General features: G+C 56.8%; 2 protein-coding genes across 6 annotated transcripts; one reads left to right on the forward strand and one right to left on the reverse strand.

Moving 5' to 3' along the window:
- Nucleotides 1–873: 873 nt before the first annotated feature.
- ANKRD13B (ankyrin repeat domain 13B) lies at nucleotides 874–16,675 on the forward strand (the record flags this gene model as incomplete). 5 transcript variants are annotated; one of them, XM_082860839.1, is made up of 15 exons in its annotated part: nucleotides 874–987; nucleotides 11,012–11,147; nucleotides 11,282–11,406; nucleotides 11,494–11,539; nucleotides 12,132–12,275; nucleotides 12,365–12,554; nucleotides 12,631–12,697; nucleotides 13,774–13,855; nucleotides 14,582–14,646; nucleotides 14,867–14,997; nucleotides 15,091–15,248; nucleotides 15,373–15,525; nucleotides 15,643–15,806; nucleotides 15,885–15,965; nucleotides 16,403–16,675. In XM_082860839.1, 15 exons carry the CDS (start codon nucleotides 874–876, stop codon nucleotides 16,673–16,675), a joined length of 1,929 nt encoding a protein of 642 aa, XP_082716965.1. The 5 variants fall into 5 exon arrangements, with proteins under 5 accessions (XP_082716965.1, XP_082716967.1, XP_082716964.1 ...); XM_082860841.1 differs by having other exon boundaries at nucleotides 16,460–16,675; XM_082860838.1 differs by having other exon boundaries at nucleotides 15,885–15,961; nucleotides 16,399–16,675.
- A 1,703-nt stretch (nucleotides 16,676–18,378) lies between these two features.
- Nucleotides 18,379–25,842, reverse strand: CORO6 (coronin 6). Its single transcript, XM_082861266.1, has 12 exons — nucleotides 25,675–25,842; nucleotides 24,269–24,523; nucleotides 22,704–22,826; nucleotides 22,138–22,267; nucleotides 21,859–22,040; nucleotides 21,123–21,213; nucleotides 20,341–20,441; nucleotides 20,058–20,162; nucleotides 19,826–19,971; nucleotides 19,427–19,484; nucleotides 19,098–19,328; nucleotides 18,379–19,003 (listed from the first exon to the last, which is right to left on the reverse strand). Exons 2-12 carry the CDS (start codon nucleotides 24,464–24,466, stop codon nucleotides 18,881–18,883), a joined length of 1,488 nt encoding a protein of 495 aa, XP_082717392.1. The 5' UTR covers nucleotides 24,467–24,523; nucleotides 25,675–25,842; the 3' UTR covers nucleotides 18,379–18,880.
- Between the last annotated feature and the right edge of the window lie 1,940 nt (nucleotides 25,843–27,782).

Consider the following 27,782-nt stretch of genomic DNA (forward strand, 5'->3'; position numbering starts at 1 on the left):
CTTACTAACGCCCCGCACCTTTCTCAGGATTCCTTCCATCAGTCACTCTTTTCTTGGAATCTGGATCCTGCTCACGTTCCACTAGGACCCAAACTCAATCCTGAAGGCCACACCTTCCCGCGACCCCTAAGGCTTGAGCAAGGCCTTGTAACCCCCTCCTTCCCCAGCAAAAGGCAAGATGCCAGCGGGTGGCGGTGCGCCCCAGTCCAACTGGCGTCAGGACGCTGCCTCCGTTCCGGCCAGGCCTGACTCCCTCCCCACTCTCTCAGTGAATCAGGGGGCCACTGCGGGACCTTCTCCGGTCACTCGCCACCCCCACTTCCACGAGGCGGACTACAAGCCCCATGATGCCGCGGGGCCGAGTTATAACAAGCACTGCCCAGGGCACCCACGTCCCCCTCCTCTCTCCCCCGCATCCCCGCATCCCTAGCCGACCGCTCGGGCTGAGGGCCGGGCTATGCAGCTGCGGGCGCGCGTCCCTGCGGCGGCGGTGGCGGCGTCCCTGGGGCCCTCGCCCCGTGCGCCCCCGCGCCCGCTGCGGGCGCCTGCTCCCTCGGCCGAGCAGCGTCTTTGTACGCGGGGGTGTGGGAGGCGAGGCGCGAGTCCGCGCCGCGCCGCCGAGTGCCCGCGCCCTCTCCGGGCGGGTGGGGGCCTCTCCGCGCAGCCCGCCGCCTCGCGAGGACGCCCGCGGCCCGCGCCGCCCGCACCGTTCCGGGCGCGCCACCCCCGCCCGCCGGCGCCGCTAGCACATGCCCGAGCCGCAGCCCTGCGAGCAAGCAGCGCTGGCCCCCCGCCCCGCGGCTCCGGGCCCTGGCTCTGGCGCGGTCCCTCCTCCCGGGCCGGGCGCCGCGGCCCCGGCATGAGGAGCGGGCGATGATCCCCGCCAACGCCTCCGCCAGGAAGGGGCCCGAGGGCAAGTACCCGCTGCACTACCTCGTGTGGCACAACCGCCACCGCGAGCTGGAGAAAGAGGTCCGCGCCGGCCAGGTAAGAGCGCCGTCGGGGCGCCGCGAGGACCCCATGGCCGGGCACGCCCGCCCGGCTTGGGGAGGGGGCGCGGCGCGGGCTGTCCCGCCCCCCTGGCGAGTTTGCAGCGCTTCTTTGTTCGCAGCCGCCGCTTTTGTGCTGTTGACCCGGAGAGGGTGATGGGAGCGGCCCCCGCCCGCTTCCCTCCGGCCCGGACTGGCGGCCCACACGTGCTCCGGACCCTCCCAGATTGGGGTAGGGGACGCCGTGCCCCTCCTCCGCGGGGGCAGTGAGGGCTGCGGGGAGGGGCTGTCGGCTCCATCTGTGTTCCACGCGGTAGGAGAGTCCGCCCCACTCAGCTCGGCAGCAACACCTCCCGCGTGAGTGTGCGGAGGTGGGCAAGGCCTGCGTAGGGAGGGGGTCACGGGTCAAGGATCAAAGAGGCTGTGACACTCCCAGACATTCCAGCCCCACCCAGTGCCCTCTACCCTCACGATGAGCGCTTATCTGTTTGCTCAGACTGGGCAGAGCCCCTGGATCCCTCAGACCCGGCTCAGGAATGGGGAGTAAAGAGAGAGACCCTCTTGGCTTTAGCCCTGTAGGGCCTTGTCCAGGTGCTGAAAGGCGCTCTCCTGCCCTCTGGTGCTGGGGCCTGGCTTCTAGGCGCTGAGGAAGCGAGGGGCCCTTTGGACTCTGGCAGGATTCGAGGGTTTGCACACAGAGCAGGCTGCCAGGTTCCTCTAGTCAGTGAGAATGGGTGGGTCAGCCAGCTTTGGCTGGGCGGTGGCCTCCAAGAAGATAAGGTAAGGGATGGGGTCTCCTGGCCGTTCTTTAGGACCAGGGCAGGCAGGCAGGCAGGCACAGGTCACAAGTAGTTCCCAACTCCGCCGTTGGCCTTCAGGCACAGGTAGGCACTCGTGGCATGGACGACTAACCCTCCAGGGTGGGGAGGCAGGAGCGAGAGCTGGGCCCAGCCTGCCCTGGTTTGTCTCCAGTTGAGGCCTGCAGACTTGGCCTAGATCTGAGATCCTGGGGCCCTGGGCTGGGAGTGGTTTGCTAAGGCGTTGTCCCTTTGGGAATATGCCTTTTGAGGGCCACTTCCTGAGTCACAGGAAGTTCAGTTTGAGGAGCTGTCTGCTTCCCAAGGGAAGAGTGAGGTGGAGAGCAGGACATCCCCGGATGGTGAGCAAAGTGAGGGTCAGAGTGTGTCTCTGAATTCCACCACTGAGCCCTCAGACTAGTGCAGCACCCAGCTCTGCAGAGCAGTCCCAGGAAGTGTTGGGGTGACCTGAGCCTCCATCTCTGGTCGGGGTGTCCACTTCCATTCTACCTCTGCTTTCACAAGGATGCTCCAGGTTGCTCCTCAGACCACATCTCTGTTTATCCATCATAAAGGAAGTGGTTTGCAGCCACTGGTAACGGAAGCGAGGTCAGAGTGGTGGATCCTGCGGGACAGAGATGAACAAACCAGGCACAGCCCATGCCCTCCAGGAAACCCCGTTCTGGTGAAGCAAGTGTGAACAGGGAAGTACAGTGTGATGTGCAGGGTGCTAAAACAGTCCAGCCTCTTCTGGCTCATTCTCTGCTTTCCTCCCCTTGAGGGCAAGAGAAGACAAGCCTCTGATAGAGGTTACAGCTGGAGGGATTTAAGTATGATCTGAGAGGAACTTCCCAATGGGATGGTTGATGGTTGGTCGAAGAATTGTTAGGAAGAAGGCTAGTGGCTGAATGTCCGGATCACCTCAGTCACACTCCCTTGCCCAAGGGGTGGGTGGTCCTTTTTTTGCAGAGATTGGAGAGAGGCAGAATGCCTTAGAAGAAAAGGCTTTTTCACCCAGGCCTCTCTGATTGACAGTCCTCAGGTCAGCAGTCATCTTCCTGGGGTGAGGCTGCATGGGGAGCACTGGAACCCGCTGCAGGTAGGGGTGGTCTGGACCACTGAGTGTGTTCCTCTTTGCTCCCCTCAGGCTGCCACAGAAACCAGGGACCAGGTTCACCCCATCCCCACCCACTCATCCCCTCACCCTGGTGAGTTTTTGTCTTCCTGAAATGGATACTGCCTGCCCTGATCCAGGCCAGGGGGAATATAGGGCATTGGTTGAGATTAAACCCTTCTTCAACCATAAAGGAGTCAGGGGTGCCAAGAAGGGGAATGCCAGTCAGTCTGGGTGGGAGAGCCCCCTGGCTGTATTTCGACTCCAGGACTGACCCAGAGTGATGCTTGCATCCAGATGTGCACTGCTCAGTCCCCAGGGCCTCAGACTCCCAGGGAGAACTGAGGATGCCCACCCCAGCCATTTCCTGCAGTGATGGGTCTGGGGGCAGCCACTTAACATCATAATGAAACCCGGTAGACCCCAGGCATCTCATCTGGGGGTCCCTGATCTCTGGTCCTTCTGGCACCCACTGTCACAGAAAACAGCTGGGTTTTCCTCAAACACACAGCAGCTGGGTTTCCCTGGTCTTCACTTGTCATAGCTGCCTCTTCTTCACTCCAAGAAAGCCCTGCAGAAGCCCTCCCGTGGGCAGGCTTGGCAATGCTGGCCAAGGAGGAGGGGGATGGCACAGCAGGCTTCTGAGCAGGTTCATGGGGCCTGGAAGCAGGGAGTGGCGGGGAGATGGGAGGTGCTCAGCGGGTGTTTTTTGGTGAAGGGAAGAGTCCATGATCACCCCTAGCCAATGCCCAGCAATACAATGGTTGCTGGGTGCCCTGCTTCCTGCCACACACCTGCTCTGCCAGGTTGGGAGGGGGCAGGGGGTTGTAGGGTAGTGGATGTGCCAGTTCCCCCTTGGCTGGCACGAGGCCTGAGGTCCAGACAGCTGGGCATGGCCTTGGTTTTGGAGTCACGCGTCCCTGGTGTTCCCTGGGGGTGGGAGGTGGAGGTTAGACTGAATAGCTCCCTGTGGGAGGGCCAAGGAGAGCAGGATTCTTCCCGGGCAACAGGCACTCTGGAGGGGGCTGGACTGTGGTCCTAGAGAAACATTTTCTTTCTTCTGGCGGCTGCCTCCACCATGGTCCTCCTTCCTGCTTTCCCTGGTTCATCCTTCTGACCTAGAGGCAGGTGAGATGGGATCGTGGGGCCCCCGGATACTCAGACAGAGGCTGCCTCACCCTAAGTACCTGTTGTGCCAGGAGCGCCTGTGATCCCTTCTCCTCGCAAAGTAGGCAGTCCTGGGTATGGGCTGTCACCACAGCTGATGAGTTGGGAAGCTCAGGAGAGGGAGCCACAAACCCTAGAAACCAAATATCAATGTGTCTGGGATGAGGGGGAGGGGCTGTGTGGGGCAGGATGGAGGGCGTGGGCGGAGGGGCAGGTGGAGGGGGTGAGCAGAGGGGTGGGTGGAGGGGGCAGGGCGGAGGGGCGGGTGGAGGGCATGGGCGGAGGGGGAGTCAGCAGGTGCCACCCCCACTGGCCCGACTCTACTTGGGGAAGCATCTTGCCTCCCTACCCCCGTTGAGTGAGCTCAGGCCTGCCTGGTGGGAGAGCAGAGGAGCACTGGCCATACCAGACTCTGGCTGTCTTCCCTGGGGCTGGGGGATGGAGCGGGGCAAGGAAGGGAGATGCAGGCTGAGCAGGCAAGGGGCCCCAGGCTCTGGGCCCCTCACCTTACTTCTCCACCACCTGTGTTTAGTCTGTACATTTGGAATGTTCTTATAAGATTTCACCTACCAAAAGGACTCTGCTAATGCTAAACAACTTTGAAAAATACCCTGCTAGCCCATGTGGGTTCAAGGAGTGTGCATGTGCAAATGTGCTGGCAAATACGTGTGTTACATGAGTAGAGGCCAGCTGGGCACACACATGCTTGTACACTTAGGGGTGCACATGTACAGTGAGTGTGGAGGCAGGAGTAAGAGTGTGTGTCCTTATGGTACCTGTACGAGTGTGCGTGTGTGTGTGCAGGCAGGTGCCTGAGTGGAAGCAGGGAGACTCTGCTCAGGGAGCCCGAGCTCCTAAGCTCGAAAGACCCCTGCTTTGGGCTCCAGCTGAGGCCAGCTGGGGTGCAGAGTTTCCGCTCTCTTGGTGGGGAGGGCTGGCTATTGGGTTTCCTGGGAAACCTTTTCATTCCAGCAATTAAATAGCAGGCCTCTGCCGAGGAAGTTAATGAATTCTCCCGCCTGGGCCCCCAGCAAGGTGCTTCTGCCACTGCAGGCCTGGCTTTGGACGGGAGGGGGAACTCCTCTGGGGCTCGGCTGACAGTACGCAGGGCTGATGTTGGCCCTGGAAGACAGCGGTGTCTTGGGGACCCTGGGGAGTCGGGAGAGCTCCTGTGGAGTGGGGGTAGGGAGGGCACCCCTGCCTGGCAGGCAGTGCCAGCCTCTCTGTGGAGCCTGGAGCTGGGGCACCTGAGGGGGAAGGAGGCAGGCGGCATCTGGAGCCCTGGGACTGGGCCCTGCTGGCTCCCTGGGGCCTTGTTAGCGGCAGCAGCATCTGGGGCGGGGCCGGTGGGAGGCATGGGTGGCTGGGCTGCGGCCCCATGGGAAGGCCTCTTCCTGACACCCCCCATGACCCAGCCAGCTCAGGGTCTATGGATCCTGCATGACTCCCACCCCAGGACTCAGGACCCCACCCAGGTCGGACCCTGAGGGGCCCAGCTCAACCAGTAAGAGGCTCTCCTCCCCTCTGGGGAGCTCATGTAGAGCAGCAGCAGGGGGGCCGCTCACAGGGGCCACGCACAGTTTTGGGGTTTTTTTGAGGCTCCCAGTATATTTAGAAATGAAGAAATGCCAACACAGGGTTATAAAAATTATATAAACCTGAATTATTTTAAATGTTTTATTTTTGACGAAGGAGTTCCCACTCATGTTTAAAATATGTAACTGTTGCTAGAAGGTAGCAGTCCTCACTACTTTCCCACTCCTCCCAGAGGCAACCACTTTGAACTCTCTAGGCTGTTCTGGTATTTGCCTCCATAATTATAAGCAATATACCTCTACAAGTATTTACCGGTGAATCAATTTTACACTTTACTGCCTTGCCTTCCTTCCCCATGTCACTTAAAAAGTCATCTATGCATTTGTTTAATAAGCATTTATTAAGCACCGGTTATGTGCCAGATGCTGTCCAGAGACTGGGGATGTAGCCCTGAACAAGACAGACCGTCCCTCTGTGGGGCTCACAGTCTAGGAGAGGGAGACAATGAAAAAATAAATAAGCACTTCAATGTTGGGAGAGAAGCAGAGCAGGATAAGGGACAATAGATAGATAGATAGCAACTGATATTTGAGATGGGTTGTCAGGACCAGCCTTTCTAAGGAGGTGACATGTGAGCGGTGGCCTGAAGGAAGTGAGAGAAGCAGCTTTGTGGCTGCTAGTACCCAGGAGAAGATGGTTCCGGAGAAGGCTGATATGCAGGAGTGGAGCTTGGAGAGATGGGAGAGCATGTGACTTCAAAGAGATGTCCAGGATTCTTTTCTCAACTGGATGGGAAGCCGTGGAGAGATTTTGAGCTAAGGGGCGTCAGGACCTGAGGAATATTTCACAGAATGACAGCACCTATGATGGGCCCTGTGAAGAACAGACCTCAGGAACCAAGAGAAGAGTGGGCGGAATGAGGTGACAGATGGGGTGGCCACGACCAGGAGGGTAGCCTGAAGGTGGTGAAAACTAAGATGACTTTGGATCTATTTTGAAGGTAGAGCCTGTAAGGTCAAATTTTACTGATGGGTTAGATATAGAAGGTGAGAGAAAAAGAAGAGATAAAAACAGTCCTAATGTTTCTTACCTGGAAAGGGAGTGAACTGAGGTGCCGTTTACTGTGATGGGAGAACTGGGGCAGGTAAAGCTGTCCAGGTATGGCTAGCATAAAGAAAGCAAGGGAGGGCTTCCCTGGTGGCGCAGTGGTTGAGAATCTGCCTGCTAATTCAGGGGACACGGGTTCGAGCCCTGGTATGGGAAGATCCCACATGCCGCGGAGCGGCTGGGTCCGTGAGCCACAACTACTGAGCCTGCGCGTCTGGAGCCTGTGCTCCGCAACAAGAGAGGCCGCGACAGTGAGAGGCCCGCGCACCGCGATGAAGAGTGGCCCCCATTTGCCACAACTAGAGAAAGCCCTCGCACAGAAACGAAGACCCAACACAGCCAAAAATAAATAAATAAATTCAAGTACCCTTAATTTAAAAGAAAAAAGTAAGGGAAAGAAGTCACAGGTCAGAACGTCCCATTTTGTTTCATGAATTCAATTTCCTTTCCATATTTTTCTCAGGGTGTAACTTACTGTCCCCCCCCATTTTTTTTTCTTCTGTTTCCTGCATTGACAGTTGTTTCCTCTGCGTTTTTAGCATCTATTTGCATGTTTTGGTATCTTTCAGGTTGGCAGCTTTCCTCAAGTGTCCAGTCACCCTCGGCTCTTGGGGCATATTTAAGGATGGGGGGTGTGGAGCTTATTAACGGATGGGTGCTGCTCTAAGATGACTGGCCTGCTTATTGTTAGGATCCCCAAATTTCTGTACCCAGAGGTCTGTGGTGCCTCTGGTTCCTGCAAGAAAGAATTCTCCAGTCTCCTGCTAGGGGTAGGATAGGGGCAGTGTTATGTGCAGTCTGGCTGCCCGTGGTTCAGGACTTGAGGCAGGGAAGGGACTGGGCTTTCACTGTTCACCGGTTTTCAGTCCTGTGACCTCATCCTCAGACCAATGTCCGAGTTCAGTACATCTGAAGCTCAATTTCTATAAAGAATACACCCCTGGCATCCTGTGGAGAGGAAGGGGGGACATCTCCCAGCTTTACAAGATTGGGGAGGGGGTTCTGAATTTTAACCAGACCCCCCTGTATTCAGTCCTGAGCCTTTCTCCTACCCCTGCTGTTCCCACTGCCTGCATGTTCTGCACCTGTCAAGGGTGGTAAGGGGGGAATCTAGCTTGCTAATCACTGGGGTTTCCCTCTGTGAATGCTTGGGTTCTAGTACCTTCTGTTCCCTTAAGTCAACTGTGATGCCCCAGCCACTTTCTTGTGGGTTTTAAATATTTTATTGGCATTCTTATACTTACTCACACATTTACTTTTATTTTTTTAATGTGGTTGTGCCGGGTCTTAGTTGCAGCAGGCAGGCTCCTTAGTTGCAGCATACGAACTCTTAGTTGCAGCATGCATGTGGGATCTAGCTCCCTGACCAGGGATCGAAGCTGGGCCCCCCGCATTGGGAGTGCAGAGTCTTAACCACTGCACCACGAGGGAAGTCCATCACACATTTACCTTTTGAGGCAATCTTCATTACTTTGTATAGATCTAAGTTTCCATCTGGTATCATTTTCCTTCCACTTGAATAACTTCATTTAACATTTCTTTCATGTCTTCTGGTGATAAATTCTCTTAGCTCTTGTTTGTCCATAAAAGTCTTTATTCCCCCATTTCATTTTTGAAGTATATTTTTCACAGGATATAGAATTCTAGGTTGACAATTTTTTCCCCAGCACTTCAAAGATTTCATTCTGTTGTCTTCTAGCTTGCATGGTTACTGGTGAAAAGTATGTAGTATTTCCTATATTTGTCCTTATATACATAGCGTGTCTCAATTCTCAAAATGCTTTCCACAACATTGTAAATCAACTATACTCCAATAAAAAAAATTTTTAAATACTTTTAAGATTTTCTTTTTATCATTAGTTTTCAGCATTTGATTATGATGGGCCTTGGCGTAGGTTTTTTGGTGTTTTTCTTCCTTGGGATTCGAGTTCCTTGGTTCTGTGGATTTATCATTGTATTAGTTTCCGCAACAAATTACCACAGACTGGGTGGGTTAAAACAACAAAAATGTATTCTCTCATCATTTTAGAAGCCCAGGTTCAAGGTATCAGCTCCACTCCTTCCAAAGTCTCTAGGGGAGAATCCTTCCTTGTCTCTTCAAGCTTCTGGCGGCTCCAAGCATTCCTTGGCTTGTGGTTGCGTAACTTCAGTCTCTGCCTGCATCTTCACATGGAACTTCTGTGTGTGTGTGTTTTATAAACTGGATTTAGGGCCTACCGGGATAATTCAGGCTGATCTCATTTTAAGATCCTTAACTTAATTATATCTGCAAAGACCCTTTTTCCAATTAAGGCCACATTCACAGGTTCTAGCAGTTAGGATGCAGACATATATTTTGTGGGAGCACCACCATTCAACTTACTACAGTAGTTTTTTTAAAATCAAATTTGGAAATTTTTTGGCTATTTCTTTAAATTTGTCTTATTCCTCCACTTCCTTATCCTATCCTGTGGACTCCAATTATACATATGTTAGAATGCCTTATAGTGTCTCACAGATTGCTGAGGCTGTTTGAATGTTTTTCGATACTTTGTTTCTCCTCTGTTCTTCAGTTTGTACAGTTCTGTTGCTGTATCTTTAAATTCACTGATTTTCTTTTTATTCTGTAGTGTCTAGTCTACTGTTAATTCTATCCAGTGAAAATTTCATTTCAGATATTGTACTTTTTATCTCCCATTTCTTTCCCTGTGAATGTTGTGTTTTTCTTTAAACTTTTGAGCATATTGAGCCATTCATCTTTGTTTCTATTAAATGATTTTTCTCCTGATTATGGGTTTTATATTTTCCTACTTCTATGCTTGTCTAGTCATTTTTAACTGGATGTTGGACATTGTAAATGCTGTGATGTTAAGCATCGGGATACTGTTGTCTTCCTTTAGAGTGTGTTAGACTTTGTTCTGGCAGCCTAACTTACTTTCAAATCAGTTTGATCCTTTGGAGCTTATTTTTAATCTTTACTAGATTAGGTCTGGGTGAGCCTTTTCTCTTGGGATAGGATTCCTGCTCCTAAGGTATAACCCTTCTTGGGTCTCTTGAATACCCTGGGTAATCAACAAGGACTCTCTACTCTAGCAGGTTGGAGCTTGAATGTCTCCCTACCATGGGTGAGCTCTGAGAATTTATCAGCCTGTTGTTCCTTTTCTGCCTGGTTTTGTTGAGTTTCACTCGACATATGTGAAGTTTAGTATTCAGCAAAGACTCAAAGGGACCATATGCAGATTTCTGGAGCTTTTTTTTTTTTTTTTTTTTTTTTACATAGCTCACTTCTTCCTGGAACTCTGCCCTGCAACTTCTAGCTACCTCAGCCTCCCTGAACTCCTCTCTCTCTCCTTAACTCCTCAGCAAGACTACCATGCTCTGCTGGGGATTCCCCTACCTGAACTGCTGTCTGGAATATTCCTCCAAGTAGAAACTTAGGCAATTATAGAGCCCACCTTGTTTGCTTCTCTTACTTCAGGGATTACAGTCCTGGACTAATTGTTGCCTAATGTCTGAAAACAATTATTTCATATATTTTGAAGCAATAGTTTTCTCTGTTTGGTGGGAGGGTAATTTCAGTTATCTCACCATATTGGAGTAGAAGCCTTTTCCTGGCATTTTAATCAAGTTTTGGGGAGGAGAAAAGGAGTTACATACATGTAGTCAGTTCACGTATTTAAGCAGAAGTCCTAGTTTCCTGAAATATATCTAAATATTTAACAAACATATGCTTTTATCATGCAACAAAAATCTCATGTAATATAATCGTGTTATTCACAAAACAATAATAGTATTTATAAAAAATGTTAATACATAGTGTCCCATAGGCATAGGACATGGGTTTGAAGTTGTACCATGAACATATTCTTTCATTCTTATCAATGTATTACTGCAACTGTTTGCTAAACCTCTCAGGGATAATGTCAATGATCTAAATTGGTGGCCCTTCCTGAAGGTGTGGTCTTGGACCCCTAGGATAGGTCCTGTCTCAGGTGCCCTCCCTGGCCAAGGGTCTTTCTAGACCACACTTTGGCCCCAGGCTTACTCTTCACAGGCAGCCCGCTGGGCCTTGGAAGAGTGAACCCAGTCAGGGCACCTAGGTGGACAGGAAAGGAAGTCCTTCCCTTTCTCAGAGTTACTTCCTGCCCTCTCCTGCAAGCCCCTTTCCCCTCACCTGACCCCAGCTCATTGTGTCTGTTTTTTCCATTGCCTTCTGAGATGGGCAAGACAGGACAGCTAGGTGGTTGCTGCCTGCCTAGCGGCTGTTAGGCTTAGATGGGCTACCTCAGAAGTGACCAGGGCAACCTCTTCACCTCTTCCAGGTGGACATCGAGCAGCTGGATCCCCGTGGGCGGACTCCCCTGCACTTGGCCACCACCCTGGGGCACCTCGAGTGTGCCCGCGTGCTCCTGGCACACGGCGCAGATGTGGGCAGGGAGAATCGCAGCGGCTGGACAGGTGGGCACCCCTACTCACCCCTACCCCACAGCCTGGGTCTCCCGGCATCATATCCTCACCTCTGACTGGCTGAAGGGAGCCCAAGGCAGGGTCCTGCCCTGTGACATTGCCTCTTGCCCACACCCCGCCCCCAGTGCTTCAGGAAGCTGTGAGTACCCGGGACCTGGAGCTGGTGCAGCTGGTGCTGCGGTACCGGGACTACCAGCGGGTGGTGAAGCGGCTGGCAGGCATCCCTGTGCTCCTGGAGAAGCTGCGCAAGGTGAGGTCCAGCTTCTCAGCCTCCCCACCACGGTCTTTGAACACTATCTCTACCGCAGGCTTAGCCACTCTCCTCTTTATCCTCCAGGCCCAGGACTTCTACGTGGAGATGAAATGGGAGTTCACTAGCTGGGGTAAGAGGGGCTGACGGGGGCCTCTCCCACCTCAGGGCTTCTGCACTTGCTGCTTCCCTGTCTAGAGCACTCTTCCCATCGCTCTCCCATGGCTCCTTCTCACCTCTTAGCTCTCAGCTCATTGCTACCTCTTCCTGAGGCCTTTCCACAATGCCTCTATTGATTCCATTATTTCCTTCACTTTGTAATGACTGGCTCATTTGTTTGTTACCTGTCACCCCTTACTAGAAGGTGAGCTCCAAGAGGGCAGGGGTCCTGTCTTGTTCAATGTTGTATCCCCAGTGCCTGGCACATAGCAGGTGTTTAATAAATATTTGTTGGAAGACTAGATGAAAGGTTGAGTGAGTGAATTACATGGTGGATACTAGGGACTTGGTGGTGGCTGAGTCATGCCTGTCCCCAGCCTCAGGTGGTTCATTTCGAGTGACTGTGGTCTACATTTGTAGGGGGGAACTGGGGCAGGGGCTGCTTTCCCACCGGTTCCCTTACCCTTTTCCAGCCACACTCCTGACCCTGACCCCCATGCTCTGAGGTGGCCGAGGGTGGTGGGCCAGACAAACTGAAGCCACCTCTGACCTTCTCTTCAACCTAGTGCCCCTGGTGTCCAAGATCTGCCCCAGTGACACCTACAAAGTGTGGAAGAGTGGGCAGAACCTTCGGGTAGATACCACACTTCTGGGCTTTGACCACATGACGTGGCAGCGAGGGAACCGCAGCTTTGTCTTCAGGGGCCAAGGTCAGGCAGGCGGGAAATGGGGCAGGGTGGGGAGGCTGGGGACAGCCCCCTGAGACCCCTGACCCCCTGTGCTATTCTGCGGCTGGCAGACACGAGCGCCGTGGTCATGGAGATTGACCACGACCGCCGGGTGGTGTACACAGAGACCCTGGCTCTGGCTGGGCAGGACCGTGAGCTACTGCTGGCTGCTGCCCAGCCCACCGAGGAGCAGGTGCTGAGCCGGCTCACCGCACCCGTCGTCACCACGCAGCTCGACACCAAGAACATCTCCTTTGAGAGGTGAGTGGGCATGGCCTCGGAAGCCTGGAGCCAGCCCGGTGGATGCCCCCTCACCGAGACCACGCTGCTTCCCTAGGAACAAGACCGGCATCCTGGGCTGGCGCAGCGAGAAGACCGAGATGGTGAATGGGTATGAAGCCAAGGTGAGGTCATAGCTCCCGGGTGCCAGCCCCACCACACTCTTGCCTATAGCGAGCAGGGCAGGGGTTTCCTGACCATGCTTTCTCGGCCTTGGAGGTGCAGAGGCAATGCAGCGTGGAGGCAAGGTCATGAGACTAAGAGGCAACTGATGAGAATGGCTGGCATTTATTGAGCACCAAATATTATGTTCATGCTCAAGGCTCTGTTCTGACATTTTAAATGTATGTGCTTGTATGTATGTATGTGTGTCTATGTACACATGCACACATGTCTATGTATATATGTGTGTATGTCTCACACACACACACACACACACACACTCATTTAATCCTCACGACAACCCTTTCGGGTAGATGCTATTATTATTCCCATTTTATAGAGGTTTATTGAGCCCTTTCCACCATTTCCCATTTAATCTTCACAACTCTATGAAGTAGGGTACTGGCCCATTTTATGATGAAGAAGGGGCTTGGAGTGACTAAGTGGCCAGTACAAGGTTGCCCAGAGCTAAACTTCAGACCCAGCTGGCTGACTCCAAAGCCAGGCCTTTACCCCTAAGAAGACTGTTGTGGGGGACGCCCAGCAGTCACTCTGGGACCCCCATATCACCCATGTGGGGCCGTGTGGTGAAGGGTCTAACCAATGCAAGTTTCTGTGTCATTGTCGTCTCCTCCTGGAAGCCTTCCCTGGTTCACAGGCTGGGCTGTGGCCTCTGGTTTTGGTCCCACAGTCCTGTGCTCTCCCCATTAGAGCATGTGTCACACTGTGTTATTACTGTCCATTCTCGATTGTGAGCCTCAAGAGGGCAAGGATCATGTCTGGCCATGCTTGTTCACCACTGTATCCCTGACGGCTGCCTCAGTGCCTGGCTTATAAAGGCTCCTCACAAAATGTTTGTTGAATGAATAAGAGAACTGAATGAATAACTTCATATAATTACTTGCCCAAAGGCCTGGAGATTGGAACTGACAGCACCCCCCTCCCCTGACCGTTCTTTGTAGGAAGTGTTCATGACGCCCTTAGGGGCAGGGTAGGGGTACCAAAGCTGTCTGTGAGTCCTTTCCTCATCTGTCCCCAGGTATATGGGGCATCCAATGTGGAGCTCATCACCCGGACACGGACAGAGCATCTTTCAGAACAGCACAAGGGCAAGGTCAAAGGTAATGAGGCAGAGGTGGATGGGGGAGTGGGGGGGAGGAACCAGCCCCACTCAAGCACCTCCATCGGTATTTCCTCTGACATCCTAGCAAGAGCCAGGATAGCTTGTTCAGGCAAATAGGTTTCAATTCAAGTGCCAAATCCTAGTGATTGGTAGTGGTTGCCTAGAGTGCTGTTAAGATTCTAAGGCAACACTTGGGCTCAACGGGAAGGAATGCTACAATCGATTACTAATATCTGCATTGGATTTGGGGCAGGGGCGAATGTCATGTACACTGTTTGTTGGCCATTCTGGTCTAGTGGGACATACCTTAGGCAGAAGGACAGGGGCCCTGCCACTGATTCCCTGTGCCCACTGATACTACAACTGACTCTCTGGGCACCAGTTAGTCTGTCTAAAGTGGACAGACATAATTCCCACCTCACAAGGAACGAAACGAAGTTAACGTGGATGCACCTGAAGGAAAACACATACACATGCACACCCCAAAATACTTTTGGAAGCTTCTCCTGAGCCCCAGGCCTGCTTTTATTCCAGCTGTGCTTATGGTGGTCCTGCCCCTGCCCCTGCCCCTTGGAGTCCTCAATCACCTTCAGGTGAAGGTGCCTGGGTGTGTGGTGTGGGCGAGCAATCCTCCCTCCCCCCAGGGACCAGCCTCCTCCCTGGGTCTTGGGTGCTGTCACTTCTGAGGACTGCAGTGTCCTCTGAAATGCCATATTTCTTGCAGGCTGTAAGACACCTCTGCAGTCCTTCCTGGGAATTGCTGAGCAGCATGGGGGCCCCCAAAATGGGGTGAGTGTGTTCGAGGGGTACCCCTCTGTGGAAGGGTGTGGGTGGGGATCAGGAGGAAGTCTGGGAGGCACCCTGTGGGGACTTCCTTTCTTTCCACAATGCCCAAGGCCCTGTCAGCTCCACAGTGGCGGGGGGACAGATCCGGGGCTTGTAATACCAAGTGGCTGGCCTGGCCTCGGGGACTGAGAAGGGCTCATAAGCCCCTCCCTGTGTGGTACAGACCCTGATCACTCAGACTCTGAGCCAAGCCAACCCCACTGCCATCACCGCAGAAGAGTACTTCAATCCCAACTTTGAGCTCGGCAACCGTGACATGGGCCGACCCATGGAACTGACCACCAAGACACAGAAGTGAGGCCCCATGGTGGTGCTGGGGAAGGGTGGGCAGGGCTGGGAGGCCATGGCTTCTACAATGTCCCTCACCCCTTGGGATCTGGGGTGCAGGTTCAAGGCCAAGCTGTGGCTGTGTGAGGAGCATCCCCTGTCCCTGTGTGAGCAGGTGGCCCCCATCATTGACCTCATGGCCGTCAGCAATGCACTTTTTGCCAAGCTCCGGGATTTCATTACCCTGCGCCTGCCTCCAGGATTCCCTGTCAAGATTGGTGAGGCTCCACCCCCATTTCCCTTGAGCAGCTATTGGGAGGATGGGGCTTAGAGGAGGTAAAGAGTGGGTACCTAAGGTGTGAGGGAGTGGGTGGTGGTGCCTGATGGTTTCTGCATCCTCAGAAATCCCGATTTTCCACATCCTCAACGCCCGTATCACCTTCGGGAACCTCAATGGCTGCGATGAGCCGGTGCCGTTGGTGCGAGGCAGCCCCAGCAGCGAGACCCCTTCCCCAGGCAGTGACTCCTCCAGTGTCAGCAGCTCCAGTTCCACGAGTGAGACCCTGTCCCGCCCTGAGCCCGCCCTCACTTCCCCTCCCCACCGAGCACTTCCCCGGGAGTGGCCGGGAGGGGAGGTCTGGTCCACTCTGACCCACAGCCCGGCGCCCCCAGCCTCGTGCCGCGGCTGCGAGATCTCCCCTGCGTTGTTCGAGGCCCCACGCGGCTACAGTGTGCTGGGCGGCCAGCGAGAGGCCGCCACCCGCGACGACGATGACGACCTGCTGCAGTTCGCCATCCAGCAGAGCCTGCTTGAGGCGGGCAGTGAGTATGACCAGGTGCGTCCCCGCGGCCGCATGGGGCCACCGGACTGCGGTGCCGCCACAGCTAACTGGCTTACCCCCGCCTCCACCCAGGTCACCATCTGGGAGGCGCTAACCAACAGCAAACCGGGCACTCACCCCATGTCCTACGAGGGTCGCCGACAGGACAGGTCAGTGCCCGCCCGTCCGGAGAGGGTTTGGAGACGCCTATTCCCCCACCTCCCATACACATGCACAGAGAACACCAGGGCCCTGTCACGGTGCGTATGGACACTGCCGCATGAGCACCCCTCTTGGCCCAGAGGAACCGTGGTACCACCATCAGGGACCCTACTGGTTTCAAGATGGCGTCTACCACCACCACCCGTTCCTGACTCAGGGGTGGGTGAGCAGTACTCCAAACGCGGCCTTAGAGCCTTCACAGACCCTCGCCAGACAGAATGTCGGGGCTGGGGTTCCAGAAGACTGGGAGGATGGGCTTTGTAGGAGCTGGCGTCAGCTCCTACCGGGTGGGAGGGAGCCAGGGAGGTGACGCGGGACTCATCGCTTCCACTGGAGAGTGTTGAGGCCTGCGCTGTGCCTCCACACCGTCTCCCGCCCCGCATACGGGCGCCCGGAGCCCTCGACGTATCTTACCTGCCTCCAGGAGCGCTCCGCCCACGCCGCAGCGCCAGTCCACAACCCCCGCGGGCCTGGCGTCGGTCCCCAGCCCTCGGCCGAGCCCGCGCCCAGGCCAAGGCGGCCACGTGTTCCGGAGCTACGATGAGCAGCTGCGGCTGGCCATGGAGCTGTCTGCGCAGGAGCAGGAGGAGCGGCGGCGGCGCGCGCGCCAGGAGGAGGAGGAGCTGGAGCGCATCCTGCGGCTCTCTTTGACTGAGCAGTAGCGCCCACTGCCGGGCCCCTTGGCCACGCCCCGCGGGACCGGCCCCGGAGCGAGAGTCGCCCCTCCTGCGCGCTCGCCGAGCTGAGTCCGGAGACCCGAACCGCCGCCTCGGGGGCGTAGCGGCGCACCCGGCACCAGATGGGGAGGGGTTCGGCCCGGCCGTGGGGTACCTTCCTGGAGGCAGCTGGCACGGCTCCCCTGCTTTGCTGTATCCTGACCCCACCCCACTCCCCTGGGCTCGGACCGGTCCAAGGGCGGAGCCAGGCCGTTTGAGGGGGAGACGGTCCTTAGAGGAGCACTGTCTCCATCCCTTGTTCCTTCTGGCCGGTCCTCCTTTCTGCTCACTGACCCCACTCCAGGACACTGCCCGTGAAGCCTTTGCATCTCCGCTCTTCACCCCTGGGGGGCAGCTGAGCTCCCCACGTGCTGTGTGGCTGCTTCGTCCTAGACACAAACCAGCACGTCAAGGGCCCAGCTCCTCCCCCACCCCGGCATTTCAGCGTCAAGTGCACTTAGCGGGGTGCCCGGCTCCCCCAGCCCCCACACCCCTCCCGGGTCTCAGGGTGGTCCCAGCTTCTCTTTGGGTGACCAGAGGTTGGAGTCCCCATCCCCAAGGCACGTTTTTGTGATCAGGGAGGGTGCCCAAGGTGGCCCCAAGTCTGGGCAAGGCCTGGCTCCCTCGTGGTGTCTTGGCGAATGGGGAGGCATAGTGGGCGTGGGGCAAACACCAGACTGGACACAGGGGTCGCCCAGGGCCCTGGCACCACCATCCACCCCTTCCCACCAGCTGCTGCTAGCCCTCTGTGGTTGTGCATCCTACTTTCCCTCCACCCAGGGGCTGACTCCGAAACCCTTCATCCAATGGTGCTAACCCCCGGCTCTCCCCTGCCCCACCCCACCACCCAGAGAAGCACAGACCCCGCCAGGGGCAGGGGCCCACTGCACACCCTTGTCTGGGTTCTCTCGGACTGGCCTTCCTGGCTCAGCCAGTGAGGCTTGGAAGGGACACGAAAGCGATGGAAGAAAACAACAAAGGGAAGCTGTTCCTCTCACCCTCTTCCCTGATGCCAGGGGCACCAGACTGATTCTGAGGCACAAATAAAAGAGGCTTCAAACCCGAGGCTTTTCCTACCTGCCTTTACTGGGGAAGAACGCCCATCTGCGGGTTGAGGGTTCCTTCTGAACCTCAGTGTGGGGAGGGCTCTGAAGTAAGAGGATGTCTGGTGGGTCCTGAGCCGAGTGTTGCATTTGTCAGGGCCCCCAGGAGTCTGGTGGTGGCATTTACAGAGGCTGGGGGTCTAGCATCCCCACCCATGCAGGAGGCACAGACTGAGCACTTGGTAAAATGTTTCATTCAGTACGTCTTGTTTTCCTCCTAGAGTCAAGGCCGCAACAGAGGGCTGGGGTGTGTGTGTGTGTGTGTGTGTCTGGGAGGGGGGAGGTGTGTGTGTGTGTGTGTGTGTGTGTGTGTCTGGGAGGGGGGAGGTGTGTGTGTGTGTGTGTGTGTGTGTGTGTCTGGGAGGGGGGAGGTGTGAACCTGCTTCCTCATGCCAGTTCTCTGGGTGGTTCTCCTGCGGGAGTGCCGCGAGGAAGCCGTCCTCTCCCCTGCAGATGGAGAGAAGGAAGAGAGCCCTCTGCCGTAGACTGCTGGGTGTAGCCTGTGGGTCCGGCTGTACAGCCAACGTTTGTGTATGTCCGTAGAACTCGGGTGACGCCCGTTGAGTTTACCACTCAGGGTGGTGGAGTCAAGTGAGCTGATTACAGGGAGAAGCGTTGTAATTTTCCCCAGCCAGTCTGGGGAGACCCGTCAAATCGCTACCCCTTTGAGGTCAAGCCCAAGCTCCCCAACATCCCCAAGCATTGCGCTAATACTAAGCACTTTCCCTGCCCTGGGCGGGAAGGGAAACAAAGGGGACACTGCCTGCCGTGCAGCACCATTGTTGAGACCCCCGTCACCCTGGGCCTTCCAAGGCCAGCTCCTGCTGAGTCCTGTACGAGGCACACAGCCCGGTAGGCGCCAGACGGACGCGAGTGTCCGCAACGCTTCATTTGTCCAGGACTCCCGCGAGGGGCGGAGTTCCCTCCCTAGTCCCGGCCCAGGCCCAGAGAGGCGGGGTCCAGAGGACCCAAAGCCGGGGCGGCGCGGGAGTGCTTGCGCTCCGCCCCACTTTGCCCTCCCGGCTTGGAGCTTCCCCGGCGCGATGCGCTAGTCCGTGCCGTCCACCAGCTCGCACAGCATGTTCTCCAAAGACGTAATGCGCTGCTCCTGGGCCTGCACCTGCTCGCGCAGGGCCTTGATCTCCTCCAGCAGCGTCTCCAGGGTGTGCTGCTGTTGGACGCAGAGGACGGAAGAGGCGGCGTTGGGCGGGGTGCGGCTGGGGGATGTGAAGATTGGGCCTGGGTGGAGCAGGGCGGGGCCTTACCGACAAGGGGGCGTCGCTGGCTGACTGGCTGCGGCGGGGGCCGGGTGGCGGGCGCACGTCCAGGATGTTGCGCTTGGTGACCCGCAGCTCGCGGTGCTTGGGGGGCATGTAACCGTCCCTCAACGAGATGAGCACGGGTTCGGCGTCCTGGCCGGATAGCCATTCATCCGCTTCTAGGGCCGGTTCGGGGCCCGGCGTATCTGGGTAAAGGTCGTCTTGGAACAGGTCTGACTGCAGGTGTAGGGGAACACGAGAACGAGCAGGGTGCCAGGCCTGCTCCGCTCCTTTCCGCCTCGGAGCCCTGCCCAACCCCTCTCCCAGCCACTCACCTTGCGGGGCACAGTCATGATGATGGGTTCACACTTTCTTTCGTGCAACTTGTAGAACCTATAAGGGAGCGGGGATCGGCACACGCTCAGGCTCCGACTCCCTTAACGTTTGCCCTGGACCAAGGGGTTAGAGGCCAACACTTGCTGAGCGCCTACCATGCATTGCACTTTAAACACCCTGATGGGGTGTTTATCATCATTAAGAGATGAAGAAACTGAAGTTCAGAGAATGTCAAGCCTGTAGCATTGGGGCTGGCACTGGAAACAAGCCCGTATGACACCCCCCACCCCCGAAAACCCACTATTTTCCAGAGACTACACTATTGGGGAAGCCCCCGAGTCTTCCCGGATGGGACCTGGGAACAGAAGCAGGTGAGCGGGAAGGGCAAGGCTGCTGACCGTGCAATCTCGCACTTGCTGACATCCAGTCCCCGCTTGGGCATGAAGCCCATGCCCCTCTGCGGCTCCTTGCTGCTGAACGTGTTCAGGTAATGCACGAAAGGTGGTTCCTCGGTAATCTCAAAGTACCGAATGCTGCTGTCGCCCTGCAAAACCAGTCGGTTCGGAGATGCTGGGCGGGCCCCCGATATCTCGGTCCAGCCCCCTCTTCTCCCCTCCCGGCTGCGAGCACCTTGCCACACAGGTAGACGATGCTGGAGTCGGGATCGTAGAAGGGCAGTAGGACCCCGTTGCTTGTGTCCATCTCCTGCAGTGCCACTGGCTCCTCGAAGTTGTTCTGCCCGAGCACAGGAGGCGTGACCAGCCCTGTCCCGCTCGCCGTGCCGCTCTGGATCCCCTGAAGCTCCTTTACGCTTTCGTGCCCTCCCCAAAACCCACGCATTCCCAAGGCAACTCTGGTGAAAAAAGCTGCAGACCCCACACCTGTACACCACTCTCGGTCCCCCGCACCTATATCCCCTGCACCGCCGCATGCAGTCACCGCAAACCACCCCCAGGGACTCGGCATCACCAGGCGGGGGCGCCAGCGTGGGCTCCTTCAGGCGACGCAGCAAAACTGGGCAGAGGGGTGGGTGTGAGGATGGCAGGCGCTGCAAAGAGGGCAGCAGCCTCCAGCCCTGTCCAGGTGGGCATGCCCTGCGGGTGGGGGGCGCCTGGCCCCTCTCCCGTGATGCCAGTCCCCGGGGCACACACCCCAAGCGTCCAGCTGCGTTACCGGGTCCCACAGGCCCAGCTCTCGCTGGCTCATGCGGGTGAAGCCCGTGGTGAAGATATGACCCTGGCGCGTGAAGACGGCCCTCATGGGCCTCATTCCCTCGTGGGCCGCAAACCTCTCCTGGGGGGAGGGGGAGACAGGGAGAGGCGTCACCCAGCTGCCTGCCCTGGGGAGCCTGGAGGGCCGGGCAACCAACTCTCTGACTTGGGTGTGGGGGCGGAGACAAAAGGGGTCTTAAATATTCAGTTTCCTGGCGTCTCCTGGCTGGCCCCAGGCCTGGAGACCGCGGGCCTCTCTCTGCAGATTCTGAGCCCTTAAGCGCCCTCAGAGCAGGGGATGCCTGCGGGCTTCCCAGGGGAGCAGAGAGGCGCTTCCCAGACGGGAGCTCCCCGCTCCGCTTCAGCTGTCTTGGGCGCGGGCCACGGTCTGAGAGAGCGCTCCCGGCTGACCCAGCGAAGGAGCGAGCGCGTGCGCCCGGCGCGGCCTGGCCTACCGGGTCCCAGAGCGCGAGTTGCCGCTCACTCATCCTGCTGAAGCCGGTGCTGAGTAGCTTCCCGTCTGCGGTGAAGACGGCCCGCAGCGGGCGGGCGCCCTCGTGAGGCCGGGCTCGCTCCTGCTCGCGGGGTTAGTGGGTTAGAGTGCCCGCCGCGCCGCCCCGCCCCGCCCCGCTCCGCTCCCGCCGCGCCCGCCGCGCGCACTCCGCGCAGACGTGCACGTGCCCCGCGCATCCAGCGCCCCGCCTTAGGTTGAGGCTGGTGAGGCAGGTGCCGCCGCCCTCCCTGGGCACCCAGCTGGGGCAAACAACGCGCGAGGGTTGCCTCCAATCTCCCGCGCAGCGGGTCAGCTAGGTTGGAAAGGGGCCTGCCCGCGAGCCAGTGTCAGGCTCAGGCGCCGGAAGATGGCGCTGGGTGCCGGCTGGGAGGAGAGGGGTCCGGGGGCGCAGGTTCGGTTCATGCAGGTCTGGTGGGAGGGTAGAGTTTGCAGCTTCTCCCCTCCTCAGTCACAAATCGAGCAGCCCTCCTCTGAGCTTCTGAGATGCAGGGGAGGGGAGGGAACAGGAGCGGGGCTGAGAATTGCGGGCTGGGGGCTTACTTAGGGCAGGGGCTGTGGCTGCAGACACGGCGGGGCAGGGCTCGTGTCTGGGGTTGAGGTGGAGGAGGTGAGAGCTGGGACGAGGGGCTCAGGGGGTTGTGGGTACAGAGGCCTGACAGCTGCTTCCTGGGGCAGGGGTCGGGACGTAGCCAGGCTAGACACTCACCGCCACCACCTGGCCCTTGCGGGGGTCGATGATGCGCAGGGTCTTGTCCTTGCAGGTGGTGGCTAGCAGCCTCCCGTTGCTGTTCCAGCACACGCTGTGGATGACGTCCGGGTGTATGTCGTCTAGACTCAGAAGCACCTCCCCAGTGCCCACGTTCCAGATGATGATCACATTGTCACCACCTGCCCAGAATGGCCAGGCACCGTCACCTGGCCCTGCCTTTGCCACTCCCCACACCCCCCCAATCTATGGTAGGGACCCCTCCCTAGGCCCCCAGACCTGCACTGAGCAGGACATTCCGGGCAGTGGGGTGCCAGGAGAGGATGCCCACACGTTTGGAGTGGCCCTCGAGTGTGAGGATGGGTTCTGTAATGTTGCGCATAGGGGTGTAGTCTGGAATCTGCCACACCTAGATAGAAGGAAAAGGCATACGGTAGGTGGGATGAGGAGCCCACTTTGTCACTCTGCTCTTCCCTTACTTCCCCCACCCCCCTTCCCCAGGGTCAAGTGCAGGACAAGATGTGATGCTGCCCACATAAGGCAGAAGCAGCTGGGAGCCAGGAGGTGGCACTGTCAGCTTTCCAGAGACCTGCCTACTCACACGAGCAGGGAGACTTCAAAGCACTGCCCCCCTGCTCTTCAGGCCCCAAGGTAGCCATGGCTAAAATTAGTCCTAAGCAGTTCATCCTGGGAGGGGGCGGACATGTAGCTAAAAATAGCCTGGGAGCTGGACAGGGCAGGGCCCTGGAACTCAGCACCTCCCTCACCACCTTCTGCAGCACAAGTGAGGCAGCCCTCCCTGCTTCCCCTGCCCAACAGCCCAGCAGCATCCACCTGGCTCCTACCATGATGGTGGTGTCATCTGAGGCACTGGCGATGACGTTGTCATTGTGTGGGCACCAGTCGATGTCCAGCACAGGGGCAGTGTGCCCAGTGACCAGTGGGTAGTTCTTATCCACTCGCCCTGTCTGCAGGGGTCAGAGAGGGAGATGTGGGGCCACTGTCCTGTGTGTTTTCAGGGGGTGGGGAGTGGATCTGTTTACATCTCAATTCTCTATTTTCTGTTTTCTCTTTGCAGAACCCACCCCCTTTCTGCTCTTCCAACCCCATCCGGCCTACTTCCTCTACTTCACGGAAGACAGAGTTGAAGTCATTTCACATCAAGTAATCAGACACAGAGAGGTAAGATAACTTAACCAAGGACACACAGCAAGATACTGGTAGAGCCAAGACTTGACTTCTTAGTCCAGTGCTCTTCTAAAAACATCTACTTGGAGGAGACTGTTCTTGGGCCTGTTCCCCCAACTGAAATGTCCATGGGAAGCCCCTGGTGGAATAGGTCAAGGTAAGATGCAATGCAGTGCTTGACAGTCCTTTCCTAGCCACAGTTGGCAGATCTCCCCCTTGTCAATGGCTTTACCTTGGAACCACAAGCAGCAGGCATTCCTTGTGCCTGCCGTCTCCCAACCTGAGCTGGGGCCCATCTATTTTTAATCTTTATGGTATGTTTGTGGGGGCTCTGAGGCCTTTGCAGGGGCTGGCATCAACCCAGACCAGGCGGTAGGGGAGAGGGGTGGCCGTGTGGCATTGGAATGGCACTTGTACTGGGGGAGGAGGTGGCTCCGGCTGAAATTTGAGCCCAGGGGATGATGTCCTTGGATGGTGTCTGCATTGTCCTGGAGTGAGTCACTGGCTATTGCCAGGCCTCATCCTGACCTTGCCACCTGTGGGGCCTCCCCTAACAAGGTGTAGGAGTCGGAATCCAGGTCAAGGTCATGCCTTGGAGTGGCCATCCTGTGGGTAGAGATGGCTGAGGGGCTTGAGGCTACTCAGTAAAGGTGCTGGTCATTGCCTGGCCCCCATCCCTGGAGTAGAGGGGCCTCTGGCCTTATATGTCATGTCCCCTGGCCCTTTGCTCTCATTCTACCTCACTGCAAGAACCAGAATGGGGGAGATGGCCAAGAACTCCTTAGACAGAGCCTGACCCTGTCCTCAGTGTGCGGCTCCGGGGTGTGTCCAATGCTCACCCTGGGCTGCGTACAAAAATCCTGACACCAAAAACATAAGGGGTGTGGCATCAGGAGAGATAGGAACAGAATCTGGCCAGCTTCTGTCTCCACTGCTTCCCAACTATCCATCACCTGCTCCTGGTCCCTGCTGGGAACAGGGTGCTGCATGGAGAAGGGATGGGCTGTGAGTAGGTGGGGGCCGATGTGATGCTGCTGTTCTAGGAGGGGTGACAGAGCCTCCCAATTGGTCCCTGAGTGATTGGGGAACAGGGAGCAGTCAGTCCACATAGACTGCCCTCCTGACTGAGGAATGGAACTAGGTGAGAACACAGGCGGCTATCAGGAGTCCCCAGGAGTCACAGCCAGTGTCCTCCACCTGCTTCCTTCCCCTCATCTCTCACCTTGGCCAGAGGCAGGACGATGAAGGCACCTCCACCTCCAGCCTCCACAATAATGGCCAGGAATTTGGGGTTGACGGCACAGAAGGAGCTGTCCCATGTGACCTTGGACACACGGATGTCCTCGTAGGCCTGGTCAGCCTTTGCCGCCTGTCCAAACACATGGCGGAACTTGCTCTGCCGAACCACGCGCCGGCTCATAGCTGGGGGCAGAGATGGAGGATCTCGGTGCCCAAATTTTGGTCCTTAGTCCCGTAGCTGTGGGAGGGAGGGAGGAAGAGTTGGGGGAGTGGCAAGTGAGAAGGGTTATCTGACCAAGAGTCAGCTATAAATTAATATAGAGTCTGGTCCTAGAAGCAGGGAGTTTTCTTCAAGGTGATGTATGGGAAAGTGCTTTGCTTAGTTCGAGGGGCTAGGATTTGGGGCCTGACTTCTCCTTAGAGAGCCAGGCTGGGGGGACAGTGGAGCCTGACTGGGCCTGAAAGCTTCCTGGAAGTTGAAGTGGTTTGGGGAGGAGCCTCAATGCCAGGCTGCCCTCCCGCTGCCAGGCTTGGATGAGCATCCCTTCACGGAAGTGGTTTATCTCCCAGAGGCATCTCGTCCAGAATCAGAGGCTTTGGCTTAAGGCCATTTGTGGGGCTAGGACTGCAGCCACTCAAGATCCTAAACTCAGCATCTGTGGCATAGTTTAGGGGGATGGGGTTTTGCCTTTTTCTAAACATTTGCCAAGGAGAAGTTCCTCCTGTTAGCTCACCTGAGTTCTTCCTGCTACTGTTTTCATCAGTTTCCTCCCATGCTGTTGGTGGGGGGGACACAGTGTAAGGTGGATCTCTCCTCCTCCCACTTCTCTCTGCACTGGCTTCTCTAAGAGGCCCTCACCACTGTGTTCTGGCTTTTGCCGGCCATATTTCAGCCCCACTTCTCCTCTGGGTCCTCTCTCCTACTAAATTCTCTTGGGGGTGGGGTCCTCGACCCCCCTGCCCCCGGCTTAGAGCCAGATTTTCAGGCGTGGAGTGGGGAGGGCGAGGTGCCTTTTCTCCCGCTTGGGGCTTGAGCTAAGCTCTTCCCCAGGAGACACACCGAGCTCTTCCAAAGCCCCAGCGACTGACTCCAGCCCCTCCCCAGGGGCATCCTTGTGCCCTTCAAGACGCTTCTGCGGCTCCCGGCCTGAGGCCCGGCCTCCCCGCACCCTTCTCCGGCCTCCTGCCCTGGCACTGCGTTCTTGCGAGACGAGGTGTCTGCGCCCTGCGGGCGCGCGGGCCGCTGTTCGGCCAAATATAGACACCAAGTCCGCCCAGCCCGGGACCGAATTTGGCGGCGGGTGGGGGGGAGGGGGCGCAGACCTCTGTCCCCTCCAGACACCCCGCCCGCTTCACTGGCTGCGGTGGCGGCGGTGGGGGGGTGGGTACCTGGTCCTGAGCCGGCCGAGGGGCGCTCACGCTGCGACTTCTCTGCGGAGGGGGTTGGGGCTGCGCTGGGGACCAAGGGAGGCGTCAGGGCACCGGAACTGCCTCTCGTGGTGTCCGCGGCGTCTGGGGCCCGGGCGTTCGGCTGCGCGCTCCGGCCACTGCCTGCGACTCTCGGGGCCGGGCGTCGCTGCAGTCCCAGCTGCCGCTGCCATCAACCTGCGGAGGCGGACCTAGGGCAGGGGCGGGGTCACATAGGCCCCGCCCCCTCCAGCGGCGGGAAAGTCGAGTGCTGCAGCCTCTGCGCGGCCAGTCCGCGGGCCTTCGAGAAGCGTCAAAAGTAATTCTGCGTGTGTGCGCCGGCTGTGCGCGCTCCTCCGCGCTCCGCGCCTAGCGGGTGGGCTGAGGAGGCCCAGGTTCCCAGACCCAGAGCTGGGCGCTGAGAGAGGGAGCCTACGAGGGGGCGCGCTCCCCTCAGAGCCCGCGGCCGAGCAAGATCAGATGCCTTCACGCTGCATTCCTGCTGCAATCACACTCCCAATTTAGACCATACCGGCGGTCCGGGGCTGTGGGACTGCACGTCCAGACACCCCTGAGGAGAGGTCCCGGAAGATGCTCTGGGGGCCATTGGATGAGGGCCTAGGCTGGCCCAGGGCAGCTGTGAGGGTACCCGACAGGGGCCTGTGAATGTGACTGTTATTAATAGCAATAGCGACCACTGTCACTGTACTAGGCACTTCACCCCGTTAGAGAGGATTCCACGGAACAGGGCACAAAGCAGCCTAAAAACCGGTGATAGGGGTGTAGGAGAAAAAAAAGTGAACACCAGGTTCAAGGGAAAGCGGCTGGCACGGGTCTTTTATTTATTTTTTAATAAATTTATTATTTATTTTATTTATTTATTATTTTTGGCTGCGTTGAGTCTTCGTTGGGTGGGCTTTCTCTAGTGGACACGAGGCATGTGGGATCTTCCCGGACCAGGGCTCAAACGCATGTACCCTGCATTGGCAGGTGGGTTCTCAACCACTGCACCACCAGGGGAGCCCTGGCACGGGTCTTTTAGACACTCAGCCTGACTCCTAAAGTCTTGAGGGCCTTGTTTGAATTGGTGCCCGACTGTGTTCCAGGGAAGCCCCTGCCCCCTCCCACTCCCTTCCAGACCCGCGGATCTGAGTATTGACCAGGGTTAAGGAGGAGACAAAAAGAAACCTGATCAGAATGCAGCCAGTGAAGAACTAGTCCCTGTAGCTGCTGTCTTTCCAGTGCTCACCCACTGCCTGGATTTCTTCCTTTGGATCATAAGGCCCTGGAGAGCAGCAGGGGACCGGTTATTACTTCTCACTCTCCAGGACACACCTGGAAATCAATGGAACACAGCCTTCCAGAGGGTAGAGATTAGCACTGGGGGTAAAGGGAGGGAAGGTGGTGGGAACCTCAAAGGCCCTCACAAGGCTTGTTTCTCAGGAAGAGTCCAAGTATTCAGTGGCTTGTGGGGATCAGAACCAGAAACTGTTACAGGTGCCCCAGAAATAATTATGGCATTGGTGGGGAGGGGGCATGAGTGTAGATGAGGAATCTCCCTTTTACCTGAAGATTCCAGGCACATGATTAGGAGGAAAAGACCTGAGTGACTCAGTAGCTCCTTAATAACAATAGCTAGACACTGTACTAAGGGCTTTACACATATTAATTCCATTCTGATACTAGTCTTCTGAGATGGGTACCATTATTACCCCTATTTTACAGGTGAGGAAGCTGAGGCACAAAGAGGTTAAATAGCTTTTGCATCACTCAACTGGTAGGTAGTACAGCTGAGATTCTTACCCAAGAGGTCTGGTGTCTGTGTCCAGCTTTCCAGCACCATGCATTTTTGTCTCTCCCTGAAGGCCACCTTATCTCACAAGTGCTGATATTGAGAGATACGCTTGTGGCACAGAGGAAAGGATGCCTATACTGATTACAAAGCTGGAGTTTCAGCCGTTGCTCAGTCACCCTATTTTTTCAGCTCTTCTGGGCTGTAAAGCGAAAAGGGCTGGGTCAGGTGCTTTTCAAGTCTGCACCACTTGTTGGCAGAGAAGGGATTTGACATGCTGTCTCCTACCCTGAAACGG

Source organism: Leucopleurus acutus (genome assembly GCF_964270905.1).
Source record: "Leucopleurus acutus genome assembly, chromosome: 19".
NCBI classification, from domain to species: domain Eukaryota; kingdom Metazoa; phylum Chordata; class Mammalia; order Artiodactyla; family Delphinidae; genus Leucopleurus; species Leucopleurus acutus.